General features: G+C 45.5%; 5 protein-coding genes across 5 annotated transcripts; 2 read left to right on the top strand and 3 right to left on the bottom strand.

The window, feature by feature from the left end:
* Positions 1 to 166: 166 nt before the first annotated feature.
* Positions 167 to 1,422, bottom strand: BDW43DRAFT_293143 (uncharacterized protein). Its single transcript, XM_032043797.1, has 2 exons — positions 1,092 to 1,422; positions 167 to 953 (listed from the first exon to the last, which is right to left on the bottom strand). The coding sequence occupies exons 1-2, from the start codon at positions 1,241 to 1,243 to the stop codon at positions 269 to 271; spliced, it is 837 nt and encodes a 278-aa protein (XP_031894657.1). The 5' UTR covers positions 1,244 to 1,422; the 3' UTR covers positions 167 to 268.
* Positions 1,423 to 2,031: 609 nt separating this feature from the next.
* Positions 2,032 to 4,685, top strand: BDW43DRAFT_293146 (ELMO/CED-12 family protein). Its single transcript, XM_032043798.1, has 3 exons — positions 2,032 to 2,618; positions 2,699 to 4,067; positions 4,137 to 4,685. Exons 1-3 carry the CDS (start codon positions 2,352 to 2,354, stop codon positions 4,598 to 4,600), a joined length of 2,100 nt encoding a protein of 699 aa, XP_031894658.1. The 5' UTR covers positions 2,032 to 2,351; the 3' UTR covers positions 4,601 to 4,685.
* A 3,448-nt stretch (positions 4,686 to 8,133) lies between these two features.
* BDW43DRAFT_304364 (putative cell cycle checkpoint protein Rad17) lies at positions 8,134 to 12,625 on the top strand (the record flags this gene model as incomplete). The annotated part of the gene is made up of 9 exons (XM_032045587.1): positions 8,134 to 8,248; positions 8,426 to 8,793; positions 8,890 to 9,167; positions 9,201 to 9,358; positions 9,389 to 9,609; positions 9,640 to 9,651; positions 9,688 to 10,680; positions 11,094 to 11,340; positions 11,679 to 12,625. The coding sequence occupies 9 exons, from the start codon at positions 8,134 to 8,136 to the stop codon at positions 12,623 to 12,625; spliced, it is 3,339 nt and encodes a 1,112-aa protein (XP_031894659.1).
* A 470-nt stretch (positions 12,626 to 13,095) lies between these two features.
* Positions 13,096 to 15,964, bottom strand: BDW43DRAFT_237048 (dynamin-related GTPase DNM1). Its single transcript, XM_032039612.1, has 3 exons — positions 15,529 to 15,964; positions 13,473 to 15,464; positions 13,096 to 13,413 (listed from the first exon to the last, which is right to left on the bottom strand). Exons 1-3 carry the CDS (start codon positions 15,625 to 15,627, stop codon positions 13,105 to 13,107), a joined length of 2,400 nt encoding a protein of 799 aa, XP_031894660.1. The 5' UTR covers positions 15,628 to 15,964; the 3' UTR covers positions 13,096 to 13,104.
* Positions 15,773 to 19,346, bottom strand: BDW43DRAFT_237037 (putative actin binding protein). The gene is made up of 6 exons (XM_032039611.1): positions 19,151 to 19,346; positions 18,803 to 19,084; positions 18,561 to 18,748; positions 16,568 to 18,484; positions 16,109 to 16,483; positions 15,773 to 16,047 (listed from the first exon to the last, which is right to left on the bottom strand). The coding sequence occupies exons 2-5, from the start codon at positions 19,002 to 19,004 to the stop codon at positions 16,397 to 16,399; spliced, it is 2,394 nt and encodes a 797-aa protein (XP_031894661.1). The 5' UTR covers positions 19,005 to 19,084; positions 19,151 to 19,346; the 3' UTR covers positions 15,773 to 16,047; positions 16,109 to 16,396.
* Positions 19,347 to 19,375: the final 29 nt, after the last annotated feature.

Below are 19,375 nucleotides of genomic sequence, written 5' to 3' on the forward strand. Positions count from 1 at the left end.
GCTCGCCACCACGGGGAGCCTAGGGTATGTAGCCGGGACCAACTATATCTTCTATAGTCTATGTAAATACACCAAATTATTACCCTAGACTGATTTAGAAAGCCAAATAGCTTAGGAGCTAGTGCTGTATAGAATGGCATAGAAATATCTAATTCAATTGCTAAGTATAACTAGGGTAATATGATGTTCCCCCTTTTTAGTTCGTCTCGTTACAGCAGACTGTCCCATCTGTTTATTATTTGACGGCCATTCGGAACGCGGATGCTTTTTATCTCTGTAGGCCTGGAGAATTGGGCTGCCAGTGTGATAGATGATTCCGTACACAAACCAGACATCGGACCACCTCGAGCCCTGTTTCTGTCACCCCCTCCACCGAACAGTAAGAACATATTTTTCTCGACTGTCTGGTAAGTGACCTGCTATCGCCTGTTTCTTCTTGCAACTGCTCTGAAGCACCTCTAAACAAATGGCTCTCCCCGAGGAGATATGCCGAGCCGCTACAATGAGCCGCATCACACTGGCGGAGACAAATGTAGCAGCTACGCTCACCGCACAATCCACAGTCGGCGTATGCGTCAAGAACTTCTTTGGTGGTGGGCCTTCTGTGACATATGTGGCATGGTCGCAAACATGAAGCAGGCGCGCAGGTATTTCGTTGCGGAACAAGGGTTTTAGGAGATATTGGAGGGGAGGAAATATTAGAAGTCGCGGGGACGCAGACATTCGGCGATAACAGTTTCACCTGCGCTGTGCTGGACTCCGGCAATGGAGAGGGCCTATTCGGGAAGCACTCTCTAAGCTGCGGATGGATGTACGCCTGTTGAAGAACTCGTCGTTTTCGGGGGCAACATCGTTGGCGAGAGGAGGGCTCTCCAATATCACAGGATAGGTTTGGGTAGTCTAAACGAAACGTGCCATTCAATGTATGAAGAGTTGACGGAATGAGCTTTGTGCTGCAGAAGAGGATTTTAGGTTAGTTACTGTTGCAATATGTCGGCTCAAGTCAAGCTCTCCATGTTCGATTGTCGTTGTTTTCTTCTCTTTTCTTCCTTTCCTTTTGACTGTGCCTCATGTGCACCTGTCGTACTTACGCAGTAGGAATATCGACAGAATTCGGCTGGATCGGATCCCTCTTTCGCTTTCTCAACTGTGGACCGAAAATAGAAGTGTTACCCTGCTCAGACATGATGCCTGGCATCGTCGTATGGAAAGTGGTTGTCGGGAAGTACATGAATATAGTCATAGAAGGGAATACGTAGGGAACAGCAATTGAAGAAAACCCTCTACCGTGGCCCAAAAGATGGAGATGGAGGATATCAATCGAGATATCGATACCCTTATTCAGTTGAACAGGATAATAGAAAGACCTGAGCCATCTGTGGAGTGGGAAAACAGGAGATGGTGAAGGCTGTGATGATCCCGTAGTTGATATTTGGGTCAGGTACAGGTAAAAAGGTATGTACTGTACATAACACATACTCACATAGGACGGGTGGTGTTGTGGAACGTTTCAGTTCGGTAAAAACGCAGTAAGGTAACCAACCCCCTTTACAATCGTTTGAGTAAAACTTTGACAGCTATCCCCTACCTAGGCATGTATGTATGTAAGCTGAGTACTCCGTACTCCGATTGTAATCAAGTATATACTGTACTAGAGTTAATAATATATGAATATACCCCGTACATGGTACTTGTATCAATATGTACCTAATGGAGTGAGTTTATTTATGTACCTTCCTACAGTGTAAGTCCTTGTATACAACTAGTACCCGGTACGGGGCAGACTAGGCATCTTAAAACCAGATCTACGTAGGTGGGTAGTATACGATATAAATTCCAATGTAAAAGTATGGAGAAATTAGTACCAGGTACTGGTCCGTATGTAGCCGTAGTAGTACAGGTTTAATTGGGCTATTTGGTATTAATCAATAATTTACGGTGTACTAGTGACGAGTACTTAAGGTATAGTATCTACTACCTAGGTGGTACGCTACTTCGTACTACTAGTATCTATTTACGAAGTGCGTCAATGTGGGTCCTGGGTACTCTAGATAAGTTAGTTTAATGTACTACCTTGGAGCACGGAGTATTCAATGATTCCCCTAGATAAGTAGTTCCATCAGGAACCTTTCTCCTCCATCGATCCTCCCTTTCATCCCACGATACCTAAACAATGTGCACACTGTCGATCTCGAGTGCACTAAGCAAATGACACCCCCTCTCGACATCAGCTTTCACCACTAGGGAATAATTCCCGTGACACACAAGCTATTTTTTGAATTCGCATTTCCCTGTCTCTACGATTTGAGCGATATTTTTGAGGTCGTCAATTCGGACGGTACAGGTTCTTAATGATGGAGAATAATATTTCTGGGCTAGTTGAGAGATTGGGGAGTGACGAAGATGCAGTGCGGAAAATGGCAGTTTTCAAACTTCAGAGTAGCATTGGTGACCCTTCGTTTGCGGATATCTTTATTGCTGAAGGAGGCTTAACTCGACTACGCTCCTTAACCTTACATGCTAGTGGAAACACGCTGGCATATAGCCTCACAAGCCTTGCCAGATTGTTAGAAGTGGACAAAGGATGGGAGTTCGTCGATCAAGAAGTGGTTGAAAGAGTATGTCCTAGTATCGACGTGCATTTACTGGCCTTATGGCATGCCATATGCGTACTAACAAATGACCCTATCCCTTTTAGATTGTCGAACTTATAGTGACGCATCCCTTGGTCAACATTTTGCGTGGTGCAATGTCTATCCTGGTTTCAATTGTTTCACATCCTCATACAGGTGACCGCTTGTCGCAAAATGGGGCGTTCGGTTTTCGTGCTTTGAAACCGGCGATCGCTATCTATCCGCAGTTTTTGGAAATGCTTGTCAGTAGGCTTTCGTCAGCTGACCATGCACTTTGTGCCAATGCGCTCCAGCTTATCAACTCACTCATGCGTGATTCTATCACGAACGACTCCGAATTAGAATGGCCCAAGTTCATCCAAAGGCTCCAGGACCTTGGCGTGATTCGCGCAGTTTATGCCCTCATGCAAGGTAGCGCATTGCAGGATCTTGCACATCCTCTGATTGAGTTTCAATCTCTAACCAAGGTCCTTCTGAGAAAATGGAAAGATATTGCGCTGGATCTAGAAAAGCCAGAGCATAGAAGAGCACTCAAAGGGATACACTTGGCCAGTAACAGTGAACGAAATCTCGAAAATGGGGTTGAGAATGATAATGAGGCACGGCGTTCAAAAAGACACAATCCGGAGAAATGGCGCCGGCTGGGATTCGAATCGGAGAGTCCAACCATGCAATTCGAAAGCATGGGCTACCTAGGAATGATGGATGTGGCAGATTATATCCGAAACCACCAAGATGAATTCCAGAAATTGCTGTTAGAACAGTCAACCAAGCCGACAAAACAGCGGTGTCCTATTGCCCGTGCCTCTTTGTCTGTCACGCAAATTTTATACGAACATTTTGAAGTTGATAAATCGGAGATGGAGGATGCCAAAAGTTACTTGATATTGGAGTCTCGCGCTAACTTAGACAAACTATTCAAGCCTCTACTGTTACATTGGACCCGCCTACACGTTGCAGGTTTACATGCCTTTTTCCGTTTGTGGAAGGTCACAGGCGCAGAGGTGGAAGACTATGAGAAAATCGTGGAGCTTGTTCGCATCCTCGTCGAATCGGTTGTTGGAGGAGCGCCACGAACAAAGGATGTACATGATGTGGAGGACGAACTAGCAGATTTCGAATATACTCGGCTTCGCGAACTACAAATGGAGCTTCTGGAGCTTACATACGAAGACGTTTGGGGACAGCATTTGCGACAAGTGCGCGAAGAATTACACCATGAAGCCCTACAGTTCGTCAAGGAACAGAGAATCAGGTGCCTACTGCAAGGCGCTTGGTTTCCTAATGAAAACAGTCCTAAGGTAGACATGGCGGCTCCAGGAGATATCGGTTGGAAATTTGTGCAGCTCTCACATAACCGAAGATTCCTACATTTTGGATATTTTGATGGCGTTAGAAAAGAATACCCAGAGCTTGACGTACTTCCAGAGAAGCGTAAGGACACTTCTTCCCTTAGACCCCTCACCCCCGCAGTTGTTTACTAACCGTCTATTATCCTGCCAGTCGATCTTTCAACTGTGTCCTCAGTAGTATCCAACGTCTCAGCAACATCTGATGGCTCCTCGTCTTCGACAGTAAAGAGTATGATACATCATACTTCTACCACCAAGATTACTATTTATGGTTATGCCCAGTCGGGCCCATCTGCGGAGAATTATGGGAAGAATAACGGCCATACACGTTCCACCAGTAAAGCGACTCATAGGGAAGCAGTTTTATTGAGCCTGCGGCCCCAATCGCCAAGCATCGCATCAGAGTGGCTTGACGGTTTGCTTATGCTTCTAAATCAACAACCCATCACAGCGGAGACAAGCAAATTGATAAAGTTAGTGAGCGACTACGGACTTAAAATCCGGTTACTAAATGTTAGGTTTGATGATGGGGTATTTACTTGTGAACCTCCAAATGTGCCGTCACGAGAGGGTCTGGACGATGATTATTATTATGATGTGTTTGGGGGGGCTTAGGATACATCTCATGGTAGTCTTGCAGCATACCACTATTGTAAAATCTAGCCTAATAGGATATTTAACCAGATTGTTGGGTGCTTGACAGGCCTATTATAGACTAGCTCAATTTTCGGTGCTAATTAATATACCCTTCTGTCTTCTCCGTTCTCCTTCTCTCTATCTCTCTCTCTATCTGATGCCTTCTATTTAATACTTTGAGACTGATCATATATTCCGTAGTCTAGTGGCTGTATGTAGGTTAGGTACAACTGCCAGCGACTTATCCTTCAAATGTGATAGCCTAGGTTCATCTACCATTTAGTTTAGTCGTTGACGATTGTCCGTCTATATTTCAATTGAGCAGATATGAAGTTCCTTATAAGAAGAGCTTTTGTCCCAATTTTTCGTCTGTTTTGCTTGTTCACCCAATAAGCCATTGATAGGTATAGTAATCAACTACAACCAATTGGTCACATGGTTGTACATACATACATACTCTGTATGTATCCATGATTGGTACTGTACCTTCCGTTTAGGTATGGATGTACGGTCTGGTAGTATATGTACTTTCCCGTCAGCCCACCTAGTACCGAGCCGATCTAACCTGTATATAGATATACAATGATATTCCAGCTAATATTTTTTGAAGATCATTCTCGAAGAACGACTATTTTGCAGCTTTTACAAATACTGAGAACTAGTTCTCCGTAGTAAAGATTTTAATAGTTTAACGTAATCGGTAAGCGAGTTGCCCACCCCTGTTTGCTATGTAAAATAACTCTTCAATATTTCAACAACTAGAACTTGTAGAGATCTAATATTCAGATATAATATAGATATATACTCTTTAAAACTGTAGTTCCTATTGTTAATCTCGATTCAGGGAACCGTAGGTAGTAGGGGAATAGCGTGCTACAGCGCCGCAGATAGTAGGAACAGAGGACTAGGTTTCCATTGAATGATGTACATGATGCACTACCATATACAGAGGTTGATACTGGTTCCTAAAGCGACTGAGGTGCGCTGAGGATTTTACCGCAGCGGGTACGTGCTACTATATCAACCGCCGGGCGTCATAAGGTGTGCCTAACACCTACTTACTGTATTATTTTTAGCAATTATTAAAGTATAAATACCAGAATATCGCAAGTGCAAAGAAAAAACAGCTGTAATTTGTGTTATTGTTACAGACCCTTGTCTAGCGCACCTTTATCGAAGGCGGACGCGCGAGGCAGAATCGATAGGATGACGGTGACCAAAGACACCCGAAGGAATACTCATGATGTTATTTACTTGTAAAGGACAAATAGGCTGAAAACAGCCTAACAAGTACCCACGTGACTTTATAGTAAGAAGGTAGTGGTTTGCTGGTAATAACTACACTACCACCAGGCATACCAAAGGACTACCACGGCAACGGTGAAGCAGGATATATAAGGACACTCATTCATGTACTTAGTTCAGTTCTTCGCGATCAATCAACACTGCTACTACAGAGTTACCTTTAGTATCAATTGGCCAGCATCAACTCGTTCCTGCTCTTCTAATTGAGTATACGTACCTGATAGTCTTGGCCTTTTGGACTTGTGCTATTCACGGATTAATTATCGCACCATCGTTCGGACCTCCTTAGGTCACCTCACAGCACTTCGTTTTTGAGTCTCGGTGGATTCTGACACAGGTTTAACCCCCGCTATGCAAGACAGCTAACTGGTCGGCAGAGCTCTGGATACCCAGGCGTAACAGGTATAGCATGAAGCGATATCTATAGTTCGATGAAACAGGGTTTGCATTGGGTCTAATAGCTGCTGCTAAGGTGGTTACTAGATCTGTTGTGTCAGGCAAACCATTTTTATTGCAGCAAGGGAATCGAGAATGGGTTATTTCCATAGACGGTATTAGTTCTACTAGATGGGTTCTGCCTCCTTATATTATCTTTAAAGACAAGGTGTATATGGAGGCCTGGTTTAAGAATCAAGAGATCCCACCTGATTGGAGGGTTGAAATCAACCCTAATGGCTGGACGAGCAGTGAAATCGGTCTACGCTGGCTACAGAATCATTTTATACCAGCTACTACAGGCCGGTCTATGGGAAAATATCGGTTACTTATTCTAGATGGCCATGACAGTCATCTAACGCCTCAATTTAATCAAACTTGCTCAGAGAATGTATCATACCAATCTGCATGCCTACTCATGCCTCCCATAAGCTTCAACCACTTGATGTTGCTTGTTTTGCGATGGGACCGTGATTGAATCCCAAAGCTCGCTGTGGATTTTATCATATGGATAAAGTTGATTTTCTGGAAGCTTATATTGAGGCCCATATGTGATTTTAGAGTAACTGGCCTAGTTCCTCTAAATCTTGAGCGGTTCTTTCTACGCTGACAGTTCAACTGATACATCTAACCCCCCCCCCTCCGGAGGGTTAGTAGGCCAAGCAGTCAGGGCAGTTCAGCGCCTGGAACACGTCATACAGTCAAGCAGCTGAAAAAATAAGAATCAACACTGAAAAAGATACTGAGAAATCGGGCCCGAAGCCTTGGTTCGCCTGTGAAAAGCAGCCTAAATCAACTGATTAAAGGTGCTGAACGAGGTCTACAAATTGTGACGATATTAAAGCGTCAAATTGAGTAATATCAGGCTGCACATGAAAAGCTGATTAAAAAGCGGAAGCGCTCTACTAAGCAGATCACTTTTGAAGCAGGCATATCAGTATCTGAAGCTCGAATCCTTATAGAGCGCAGAAATCAGGCAAATGAGGCTATACAGGCAGATAGGGCTCCATCTACTGGATCAGGACGTGATCGCGCACCCCTAAATACTCTGGCTGTGGAATACAGGGTCATAAACTCACACACTGCACGCATCGATAGAATCTCCATAGAAATGTAATTTGATGATATTTTGGTTGATTTCATTTCCAATATGGCGGCCAAGTGGCCGCTCGCTTACCGATTACGTTAACTTAGTTATATAACTAACCTAATATTGTATTGCAAAGGAGCTCAGTATCAGCTCACCACACTAAAATCTAAGGCCACTTCGTGTGGGACTGACCCCGCTAAAAGTAAATAAAATATAATACCAATATAACATATATATTATTACAGGTAACATTTATTGTAGAGAACGAACTAGTCTATCTCATATATTGGATTTATATTTAAAAGGGAGAAAGTAATTTTATATATAAATATTTTGATTTAGTAGAATCTCAATTATATATAATTTATATTTAATTTTTATACACTAAATTTATGAAACTCAGTTCTTATACTCTAAAATAACAAGTATTATATTTTGAAGGGGCTCAGTATACTATATAAATTACACACAAAATATATAGGCGACATACCTTCTAGGTGCGCTGCGCTGACCTGTAGTGAACATACCTGAGTATGTAATACCAAGTAGTACCGATAGCTGTTCCTTGAAACCAATCCTAGGTAACGCACCCTGCTCTTTACCTTCCATCGAAAAGCTCAACTAATGTCATTCCCAAGAGCTTCCATACAATGACTTCTACTCATGTCAATCTCTCCCCATAATGACTGATCGCCCCTACAAACGTCAGCGGAAATTAACCCCCTATTCGTCAGCTCAGAACGCTGAATCTGAGACAAAGAATAACCAGACAGGTCTTCATCACGCATCTTCCAGAGGTGACAGAACTGATCCTGTGACTCCTTCGATTTGCCCTCCTCAAGTTGAAGCGAAATCCAATTCGCCGGGTTCCAATCGAGCTGACTCCCTCTACAATGGGACACGCACGAACGCAGCCGAACAAAGATGGCCCGCACGGAAGTTCGAGACAACATATCTCTCACAAGAAAAAATAGAAAAATTGAACGACAGTGATAATGACATAATAGATGATGCCTATGATTCTTACGATGAGTTATTCACTCAACACTTCGTGGATGAAGAGTTTGTAGCACAGGACGTGCCCAAAACTCAAACGCCTTGTCGAGAACAGTCACCCACGCAAAGTACAAATGGTGCGTGGAAACATACCAATTCTCGCAAACGCTTTGTCGTCTCCGATGACAAATGTAAAAACCTATCGTCAATTATTCATCAGGACTGCATATTGCCATGGGCCCAGCAGTACCCCCCTACAACCTTGGACGAGTTGGCGGTCCATAAAAGGAAGGTTTTAGACGTGCAAAATTGGTTTCGTGACGCTTTTGCGGGGAATCAAGAGCGTGTAAGTTTATAATTTCTTCTGCCATTATCTTCACTTCCATATCGACTCAAAGTTATTTCAGCTACTATATTGGAGCTTGTGTCTTGACAATAACAGAGACTCCTCGTCCTTCGAGGCCCTGCGGGAAGCGGCAAAACGACCACAGTAAACTTATTGTCCCAAACGCTAGGGTTTGATATACTCGAGTGGAAGAATCCTCCAGTTTCAGAATTCGCTACGAAAGGATATGTATCTGTTGCTGTTCAGTTTGAGGAGTTCCTTGACCGTGGGAATAAATTTAGAAAGCTTGATTTGGACGGTGTTGCTGACTGTCCGCATGGTGGGCAAGCCTCCAACAGTCGCTATACTCAGCAGCGTATCATCTTGATTGAAGAGTTCCCAACTCTTCTGAACCGAAGCTCTCCTAGTTTGGCTGCATTCAGATTATCCTTACAGCGATATCTTGCTAATGGACCCCCACTGCACTCTAACGGACTTCATCGGAATAAAGTCAAAGTTCAAACTAGCTACCCTATTGTGATAATTGTATCGGAGACCCATCTCACTTCGGGATCTTCTTCTGAAAGTTTAACAGTTCACCGACTACTGGGGCCAGGGCTTTTCAATCATCCCAGCACAGCCATCATTGAGTTTAACAGCATTGCCCCAACATTTATATATAAAGCTTTGAAATTGATTCTAGACAAAGAGTCCCGTCATTCCAAGCGTGACAAGAACCCAGGCCCTGCTATACTGCAGAGCATATCCCGATCAGGAGACATTCGAAGTGCAGTAGCCTCCCTGGAATTTCTCTGTCTTGGCGTGGAGGAGCGGGGGGTCACTGCTACGAGAACCAAGACGAAACAGCCTCGCCATAATGTAAACCTTACTCTCATGGAGAAGGAGACGCTGAAGCTAGTCACTCAGAGAGAAGCTACTCTAGGAATATTTCATGCTGTCGGGAAGATCGTATACAACAAACGAGACGATGCGAATTTTGCAGCCGAAGACTTTAGATTGCCGTCACCACCAGACCATATGTGGCATCATGACCGACCAAGGGTCTCGCAAGTTCCTGTTAATGAGCTTGTGGAGGAGACAGGAACTGATACGCAAACTTTTATTCGTGCCCTGCATGAGAATTACGTACCATCTTGCGATGGTTCGTCGTTTGTGGATTGTGTCGACGCATGCATAGGCGCTCTTTCAGACAGCGATGTCTTACATATCGACTATAGAAGGATTTACGGGGCCCGTACGAATACCAGCGCCAGTGTCGATATACTGCGACAGGAAGATATAAGTTATCAAGTTGCTGCTCGTGGTTTACTTTTTTCTCTTCCTCACCCAGTGAAAAGGCGTATAGCATCATCAAGCTGTGCAGGTCGACCGAACGATGCTCATAAGATGTTCTTTCCGAGCGGGTTGCGGCTGATGCGAGAAGAGGAGGTAATCGGAGGGCTCGTGAATATATGGATAACAAAGTTGCTAAATCCACTCGGTGGGATGTTGTCAGGCTTAGGTCTTGAAATGACCCCATCATCAAGAAAATGCCGCCCAGAGCGAGATGATCATGGCCATGACCAAGCGGGAATCGTGACGATGATACCCCGTGAAGATTTGTTGCTCTACCAGCTGCCATACATGGCGAAGATTCATCGCGGCGAGGTCGAAATCAGCCAGCTGCGAAGGATTACCTCTTTCAATGAAACTGGATACGCAAGCGATTACCTTGGAGATGACGTTCATGACTCTGACGAAAGCCACTTAGGCTCTACTTCTGCTGAGAACTCTCGAATACCACAGTTAGGAGACGTCAAATATCACAACAAAAGCAACGCTTTTGGGCCCCGGCTGCCACCTAGTTATGAGCAAGAGGAGACGCTTGTTCTGAGCGACGACGATATTGTGGATGATTTTTAATATTTCTTATTGCAGCTGTTTGCCTGCTCTAATTTGGGATCCCATCAAGGCTCTCGGTAGTTTATTCTGTGATAGATATTGTGCTGGTGGAAGAAATAAAAAAGATACAGACAAATAAGAAGAATAAGATAGAAGTACTATATATATATATAGAGAAGGTTTACCTGTAGTTAGTTCGGTTGTGGCTGATAGTGACTAATCAATATCGGATAGTTAGTGTTAACTAATTAATACTTGGTAATACTCCTTAAAGTAGCTCTGAATGTGTTCTATACAACCACAAGCACTTGTCAATTTTACTATAAGTCTATGTTGCATAGATCCGCCTTTCCCGTCCTCTTCCTGTATCACTCCACTTGCCTTTCTATGGCGTTCACATAATCTTTGATCGATAAAAGATGTCCAATCGAAATGCCAGAACCTTAGTTAAGAGGAGCAACGACAACAAAAATACATCGCCATGTGTGAAGGTGGAAGGGGGTTTACGCAAGGCTAATGCAAACCTTGTTGGACCCAATGCACACAAGGGCTCATATGCAAGCTTAGGTAGCATAACGACTGCAGCGACTTATGCTACCCTTCCTGGCTGGACAACTATAGCCTTGATGGTCTCTTTGATTTTTGGCGGTTGTTGTGCCAATGTAGGTGGGTGGTAAACCTCAAGATGCTTCTCCCTCTAACATATTGAGACGCAGGTGTTTGCTCTTGAAGCCATCATCAAGTAAGTCGGATATGCACAAGAAGTAGAAAACGAAACAGTGGCTGATCTCGTGGTATAGGGAGCAACCAAGCTCAGGTAATCATTGCCCCTTTTCCTTTAAATCATGGCATTTGTCTGATATCTGCGCTGGAAGGACCTCTCATAACATTTGCACAATTTATCCTCACTGCATTTTTCACATCTCCAAGCTTCTTGTCCCTGTCGGCGGGCCCTCGGTCGCTGTTTCTCAGCCGACGTGTGATTCCCTTGAGATCATGGGTAGTGTACACAGCCTTCTTTGTGACTGTCAACCTTCTAAACAATTGGGCCTTTGCTTACAAAATTTCTGTCCCATTACATATTATTCTAAGATCCGGGGGCCCCGTGGCGTCCATGGTCATTGGATATGTATTTAATGCTAAGAAATACTCACATGGCCAAATTCTCGCAGTAGCTATGCTCACTATAGGCGTTATTGCTGCAGCATTAGCTGATGCTCATACGAAGGGTCAACCAATGAGCATTGGTGATCAACGAAACGATTCCACCACGGCTAACACATTGATCGGTTTCAGTATTCTTGCCCTAGCAATGGTCCTCTCAGCTTTCCAAGGGATCTACGCGGACCGACTCTACGAGTCTTATGGCAGAAACCACTGGAAGGAGGCCCTTTTTTATTCGCACACACTCTCATTGCCGCTCTTCATACCAACTTACCCACACCTTTTGGCTCAATGGCGGACATTGCTGTCATCGCCCTCCTTGCTTTCTGGAATTTATGCTATCGCCAAGAGAAATGATTCCATCTTGAGCTCCCCAGTGCCGTTTGGCACTGAACTAGCTGCTCCTTCAAAGACATCGTTCGTGGATTCAGTTCCCATGTCAATCATCAGCACCACCACGCACCTCCTGGCAGAGCTCGAACACTCCAAGCCTATTCGGCTTATTTTAACCTGTATCCCAACGCAGGTATTCTATCTTTTAATGAATGCCTTCACGCAGTATCTGTGTATCCGTGGGGTCCATCTGCTTTCTGCGAAATCATCCTCGCTGACGGTCACCATTGTGCTGAACGTTCGAAAGCTCGTCTCATTATTGCTGTCTATCTATCTGTTTGGAAACAATCTTGCACCAGGTGTGCTTGTCGGGGCCATATTCGTTTTCGTGGGGGGTGCTTTGTATGGTTTTGAAGGCGCACGCTTGAGGAAGATATCTATCAAGAAAGACTGACCTAGTTGAATGGCATTGATATCTTAGGGGGCTGGACTTCGCGCTTTCAGCTTCTTTTCTTTCTTACTCTCAGAAGATGTTCTAGGTCCTTATCCTCTCCCCCTCCCCCCCAAGATTGATTATTTGTACTTGCATTGATAGACATCTGTCCGTGGCTGCAACTACTATTTGTCCCTGCTCTACGGCTAACTCAATACAGACACTACCGGCGTTAAGTAGAGCAAGCAGCAAATGGTTTCTGTTTATAGTGAAATGAACAAGTGTAAATGCTTCCATCTGCAATCGTTCCCTCCACTCAGGAGATGAGCCCAGTGCCACTATTCAGATACAAAATTTAATATTCTAGTAGAAGCTCTAGCATGTAGTACAATGATATACAATTACATCTATGACCATTGGAGTGCTTTGGCATATTGTCCTCTACTATACAAAATCACAGGTGAATATCTAGTCCCCACCTGATATGCATTTTGTATAGACTATAGGACTTCACCTACAATTTTAGCGGCCTCCTTGTAGGTCTCTAGAAGCCTTTCGCACTTCTCCCTCTCCGCCTTGATACCATCATCTTCGTAAAGAAGCTCCCCAAAAAGCTCTTCCTTATAAAGTTCGCTGACCAGCCTATTTTGCACGACATCTTTACTATGATTAACAAGAAGATGCATGATGGCTTTGGGAACCTGGTCCGCAATTGTCTCCCTAACAATATTGAAGTAGGAGGATATCAAGCGGCGAATCAATTCCGTCTCCAACAGCTCACGATCAGAGAGGGTTGGTTCGGTACTTTCCTATACATTGAATGAGCTTCTAATATGACCAAAAGAGAACCAAAAGAATGATAACTTACAGCACCATTAAGCTCACCACTATAATCAGGAACCGCTGCATAGTCATCAGGTAGCACCACAGGAGAACGTACTTCTGTCCGCCGGATGCTTTGAGTAGTACCGATCTCGTTGCTGTGACTAGAAGGTCTAAGGTGGCTCGAAGACTGGGGAATTGGCGGAGACGACTGTGCGCCGTCCTTGCCAAAGAAGTAGTTTAAAAAGGAGTCACGAGTGGTATTTGAAGCCCCAAACATAGCATGTGGGCTTGAATGAGCCCCGTTCAAAGTTGCCGTAATACCGCTCTCTTGAGTCTTGCCAATATGCGGAGACATGCTTCTAGTGCCTTTTGCGGATTGACTTCGGATAGGAAGGCTCTGAGCCTTTTGCTCCGACATTTGTTCCTCTTCGTCCTCAGGAGAAACAGATGCATTGCCGTTTATGCCTCCAAGTTCTTTCTGTCGTCGCTTCTCACGCTTCCGTCTATCCTCTGCTAATGCCGACTTTCTTTCTTGCTCTTGTTTAGTCTGAATGATGGAAGACATCGCTGCTGCTGCTCCAAGGAAGTTTGGATGATTTGTATTTATATAGGCTCTTTGTATGGAGATCAGCGACTCCACATATGCTGAACAAGGCCCTAAACGCTCACGGAGGAGGTCGGACACTACTTCGATAAGTTTTGCCTGCAAACGTGGGAAGCGTAAAAGTTCTTGCGATCCGCATGTATGGCAAATCTTTATAAGCTCCTCATACACGAGCTCTACACACCTCTGGCTAGGCGCTTCCAACATTTTTATCTGAGGTTTCACGAGTAAATCGAAAGCAAGCTCAGGGACAAACAGGCTAGGGCGAGGGCCGGTTGAATTTCGAATTGCCGTCCTAATATCTGACACCGTCAAGTTGTGTGTGGGGTCAATTGTCTCAAGAGAGTTGCCAAAGACTGAATTGTAAATATAATAGATTCTGGCTCCTCCACAAAGCTCCTTGGTAGATATTTCGGATGAGGTTCCGTCGATCGAGGAAATGAAAGAGGAGGCAAAACGTGTCATTAGTTGCAGGATCAATGAGCCGCGATGTTCCTTGCCGCTGAACTGTTTGTTGCCATAGCTAGCAAGCTCTTGTTGTGTCTGGCCCATAAGGGTATTCAGACGGGCTTTGATATCAGGTAGTCGATCTCGAATGTGAGACATCAAAGTTGTATTCAGCGTTTTTGCCAGAAACTGCGTCCCGCAACGATTCGCCATGTTACGGTAGGCGGGATGATGCCGAAAGAAATCTACTTCGGCCTGTAGCGCGTCAGCCAAAGATTTACCCGACTGAATGTCTTGTTGAGATCTGTTCACAACGCCAATAAACCCCAGCTTCAGTGGATAAACACGCCCCGAAAGAATGTCCATAGCATTCGTGCCGTGATCCATGAGGTCTAACTTTGTAAGAACGCCAATTGTCCTCCGGCCCATAGGATCTACTTGGCGAGCAAGTTTTAGGGCTTCAGAGTTCACCAAGTCAACATTTGCCGGAGATACTGCCAGCACAAGGCTGTTGGGCTTTGCTATGTATTCAAGGATCAGCGCTCGGGTCTGTTTCTCGATGTCAGATGGTTGGTCGCCAATAGGCACTTTGGTTAACCCTGGCAAGTCAACCATCGTGAGGTTGAGAACGTGAGGCGAAAATATTTTGAGATTAATGGGTTGCCTATTGATTCCCTTATTGCTTCCGGCTATCCTCGCAGTCTCCGCTCCGATCTCCTGTTTTACCAGGGCAAAGTCATCGAATTTCCGACCTGGAAGGTGGTGAAATTCCGCCCATTCATGCTGCCCTGCTATACTGGCAGCAGTGTGGGGTACGTGAACCTCATCGCTTTCAGGTTTGTCATGTCGTTCACTTGGAATATTAATAAGTTGCAGTATCAAAGGGCGTCTCGTAACTATGCCGCTTCCTCTTGGCAAGAAATCTCTACCGACAATATTTTCGAGTACGGACGACTTTCCAGATGACTGAGAGCCTACCACAACCTTTAAAAGAGAGAAAAGTTTAGTACCAATCAACAAAGCAAAAACCACGTAGAACGGAGCTTACAATTTGCGGTAAGTCAAGAGAATCATTCCCAATGGTATTGAAAACAAGGTCCTGCAACTTGTTGACCGTTACAAGCAGGTCTTCACTAAGTGACGCCATTTTTGCACCTATTTTTCTCTTTTTCGTCTTGTTTCGATGTCCTCTCTTGGTACTTTGCTTCCAGTTCTTTCTGGAACAAAACCCCCCTGATTGGATATACCTTCCTAAGGTCGTCAGACACGCTGCACGTTGAACGCACCTTCAAACTTGCCAACCAAGACCGACAAGCGAGAACGAGATTTGCTAGCCTTAGCCACGAGAGCCTGCGGCAAATACTGTCTCCAGTTTTGTTGTTGATAGCTGGTTATAAGATACGCCACAGAGTGGAGCTTACCTTTTCTCCTATGCTTTTCCGGGCAGGATACGAGTTACAAGATATTATTGAAATCACGTGATTTTGCATCACTTCCTAAATTGGCTCTATAGTACCACATCACGTGGAACTAGGTACGAAACACAACCTACAAGTACCAAGACTCTCTAGAACTAGTTAGAATAAGCACCTCTTGTGACTCGAGTATTTCGCATTCACGTTACACACTTTTAGAGCAGTAGTCGTAATAACTTGAAAACGAATGTTCCATATACTGTTTCAAGGACCAGAGACCTCTGCGATCTGCTTAAGGGAACACTAGGGAAAAATTGGTTTCCCCTCTTCAAAGACACTTGCATATGGGTACAGATATGAACCGGACAAACTATGTTCAGCAAAAGGATACTCGGGATCCGGCAAATTTAAACGAGACGGCAACGCAGATGCAGAACGCAGCTGACTGTTGACATCACGTAGAGTGAAACCCTTGAAAGCCGTAGGTTATACCACTTTAGGTCACTTTTCGAGCTGCACATAATTGGCTGGGAAAAGCCCTTCTTTATTATGATATTTGCCAAACCACCAGTCGTCATCCGGGAACTCCTATATGAGATCGGTAGTTAACTATGGGTTTGTTCCCTCACCAAAAGCTTCCTGAAATACATGAAAAGGGTAAATGCGACTTACAATATGGGTGATCTCAGCACCTTCTGGAAAGCTGAGTTCATTGTCTTCCGCGGCTTCATAGTCGTACAGAGCTATAGCAATGGGTCCATTGGCTGAGCTCGAAGCCAGAGGCGCCATTGACTCAACGCGAGGTTGTTGAATATCTGCTTCAGACTCCCCAACATGCAAGTCTGATGAGATAGAGTTTTGTGGTTTGTCGTCCAGTAGCTCAACGTAATTACTCGGGAAGAGACCCCTTTCACCACGAGTGTTTGAACCCAACCACCAGTCCTTGTCAACCATTTCAATCCCCGTCACATATTCACCTTCCCTGAGCTCGATTTCGTTGTCTTCCGCCTTTTCATAGTCGTACTGCACAAGGGCTTGGATATTGTTAGCTTGAGGTTGGTTCCTAACTGTAGCCTCAGCTGTTGCCCGGGCTACATCATGCCTGTCGTCAGCAAGGTCTGGCTCTTGTGGTATGGACTGGTGAAGGCTTTCGGTGGGTAACACAGGGGGCGGTCGGTTTTGCTCATCATGAACATCTGTAACTCCACGCCCAACGGGTATAGCGACACGGATAGGTGATGGTTCTCGTACTGGAGGTGGGGTTGGTGGAGTTGGGGACCGAGGTTGTTCCGGAGGGCTCGGGGCCAATTGGTGAGTTTCAGTCTCCTGGATGATTTCCGGTTCTGTAGGTCCTGCTGGTAAGCCAGGCAGAGGTACGGAACGCCCTGTATCCGGCCTGTCGTCAGACCTGTCCTTAGGGGAAGCGGAACTCTGAAGTGAGACGTCCGCGAACTGATCCCGAAGAGCACTAACACTCTGTTGAGGTAGCCCGGGCTCCGTTTCCGTGGTGCCATTTGCAGCGGCATCCGTGGCCTGGTGGGAATTGTTACTGCTAAGAGACTTTCCGGTGAGCGTAGTCTGAACAGGGGCCCATGTTTTGCCGTTGTAAGAGCTCTTCCACTCCCCTTTGCCGCTGTGCTGGGTTTGAAGGGGAGACTCCTCGATAGCTGGTGACGGTAGAACAGACGTGGTAGCTTGTCCCCGTTCTTTAGCTTTCTTCTCGGCCCAAAGTTGTGAAGGAGTCTTTCCTCCCTCGTCTGCAAAAGTTCTGCTTGCACTACCGATAGCCGTAGTAGCTGAAGTTGGGTTTTGGATGGATCCACTGGGTAGAGGAGGCTTGGTTCCAGCAAACGACTGGTTCGCTCCAAACCTATTTGAGACCTTTGGCTTCGGTAGGCTTGTCAAGCGCTCCGACTGGACAGGCAATGTGGGATTTTTAGGCGACTCCGCTTGCGCTAAGGCCGTCTGTGTGTCATTCGGTATTGTAGATTTGCCATCGCCAGCGATAGACTCACTAGGCACTTGTGCCCTGGCCCGAATAGCAGCAATATCGACTTTGCCAATTGGCTTGTATGCTCCCTTGATTGGCTCTGGTCGGTCATCCTTAAATTCTCCTGCCTCACGTGCCTGTCTCCTTATGGCAGCAATGTCCACTTTGCCTACCGGTTGATAGCCGCCCCTAACAATTCCACTGCGGTCTTCAGTGGCATGTTGACCCTGGACGCTGGTTGCCGGTTGGGTTCCCGACCTAAGTTCTTGTATATTTACCTTGGTCGGTTGGTAGGCCGGGCGTACCCTTTCCAGTTCTGTCCGAGTGACCGGCGGAGCATCTGGGCCCCAGCCATCGTTGTCAGTATCCCCCTTGGAGTATTCCCGTGTAGAGTTAGCTGTCATTGTACTTGAGCCGACGCCGCCGGTTCGCAGCGGAGTAAAAACGGGCTTAGAGGAAACCGGGGGCTTAGGTGTAGGAGCAACTGGCTGTCCGGCTCCCGCGGAATATTTAGCACCAGAAGCATCCCCAACTTTCTGTATAATGCCCTCGGCAGTCAGGTCCCCATCTGCACGCGCGGTTATTTGAACATGATAGCCCTGGTAGTGACAAGGTCAGTAGAGTTTGTGATAAGATAGAATGTCCAGATTGAGACAAGGCTAAAGAACCACTAACATGCAACAATTTTGAGACCGCAGACAAGTGACTAGTAAAGTAGCCCTTCGTCCGTTCGGGGACGCCCTCTCCGCACCAGGCAATAAGCACACTCTTGGGGAGTCCAGTATTTGGGTCAGTGACCTTCACAAAGGCGAATTGTACCTTCCCCTCGGAGAATTCGTCGATAAGATCGGCCAAATCACCATCTAAGATAAATCTAGTCAGTCAGTGTATCCCTTAGTATCCGGTATTTGACTGACCTCCGGTACTTTGGACCTTTAAAACACTCTCCTTATTGCCCACGTCTTGCTGGAAAGCACTAACAAGTGGTGCGGAAACCGAAAACACTGCCCATTGCCCGTAAGTAGGAGATGCAGAGCTTGTCGAGGGGGAAGAGTTGACAACAGCTTGGTAGCTCTTTAATATTGAGGGGCCATTGGATGAGAGGTTCAGGGATGCCATATTCGAAGAGCCTTCGCCAAAACACAATGATGGACACAGACTGTAGTTTCCAGCGTGAATAGTTGTCGATAAATTGCAGGCTGTACGCAAGAGCTGCATGAATTAGTCTTGGCTTCGTGCTATAAACAGCAGGGGTAAAGGCATACTTCGACCAAACGGAGAAGAGTCTACCGTGTCACTCTCTTCTGGTACAACGTAGGGTAGGAGATGGAAGGTAAGGACGAAAGTAGTAAAGAAGACCCTTTCGCGTTTTGATTGGCGATTATACTCGTATATATTCCGCAGTATGTAGGGTAATGTAGAGGTAAGTGATAAGTGGACCTAATTATAGGGTGATTGATCTCTGCCTAATGGTAGCTGGGGTGGGTGGT

The sequence above is a fragment of the Aspergillus alliaceus genome, assembly GCF_009176365.1.
Source record: "Aspergillus alliaceus strain CBS 536.65 unplaced genomic scaffold BDW43scaffold_76, whole genome shotgun sequence".
NCBI lineage: Eukaryota > Fungi > Ascomycota > Eurotiomycetes > Eurotiales > Aspergillaceae > Aspergillus > Aspergillus alliaceus.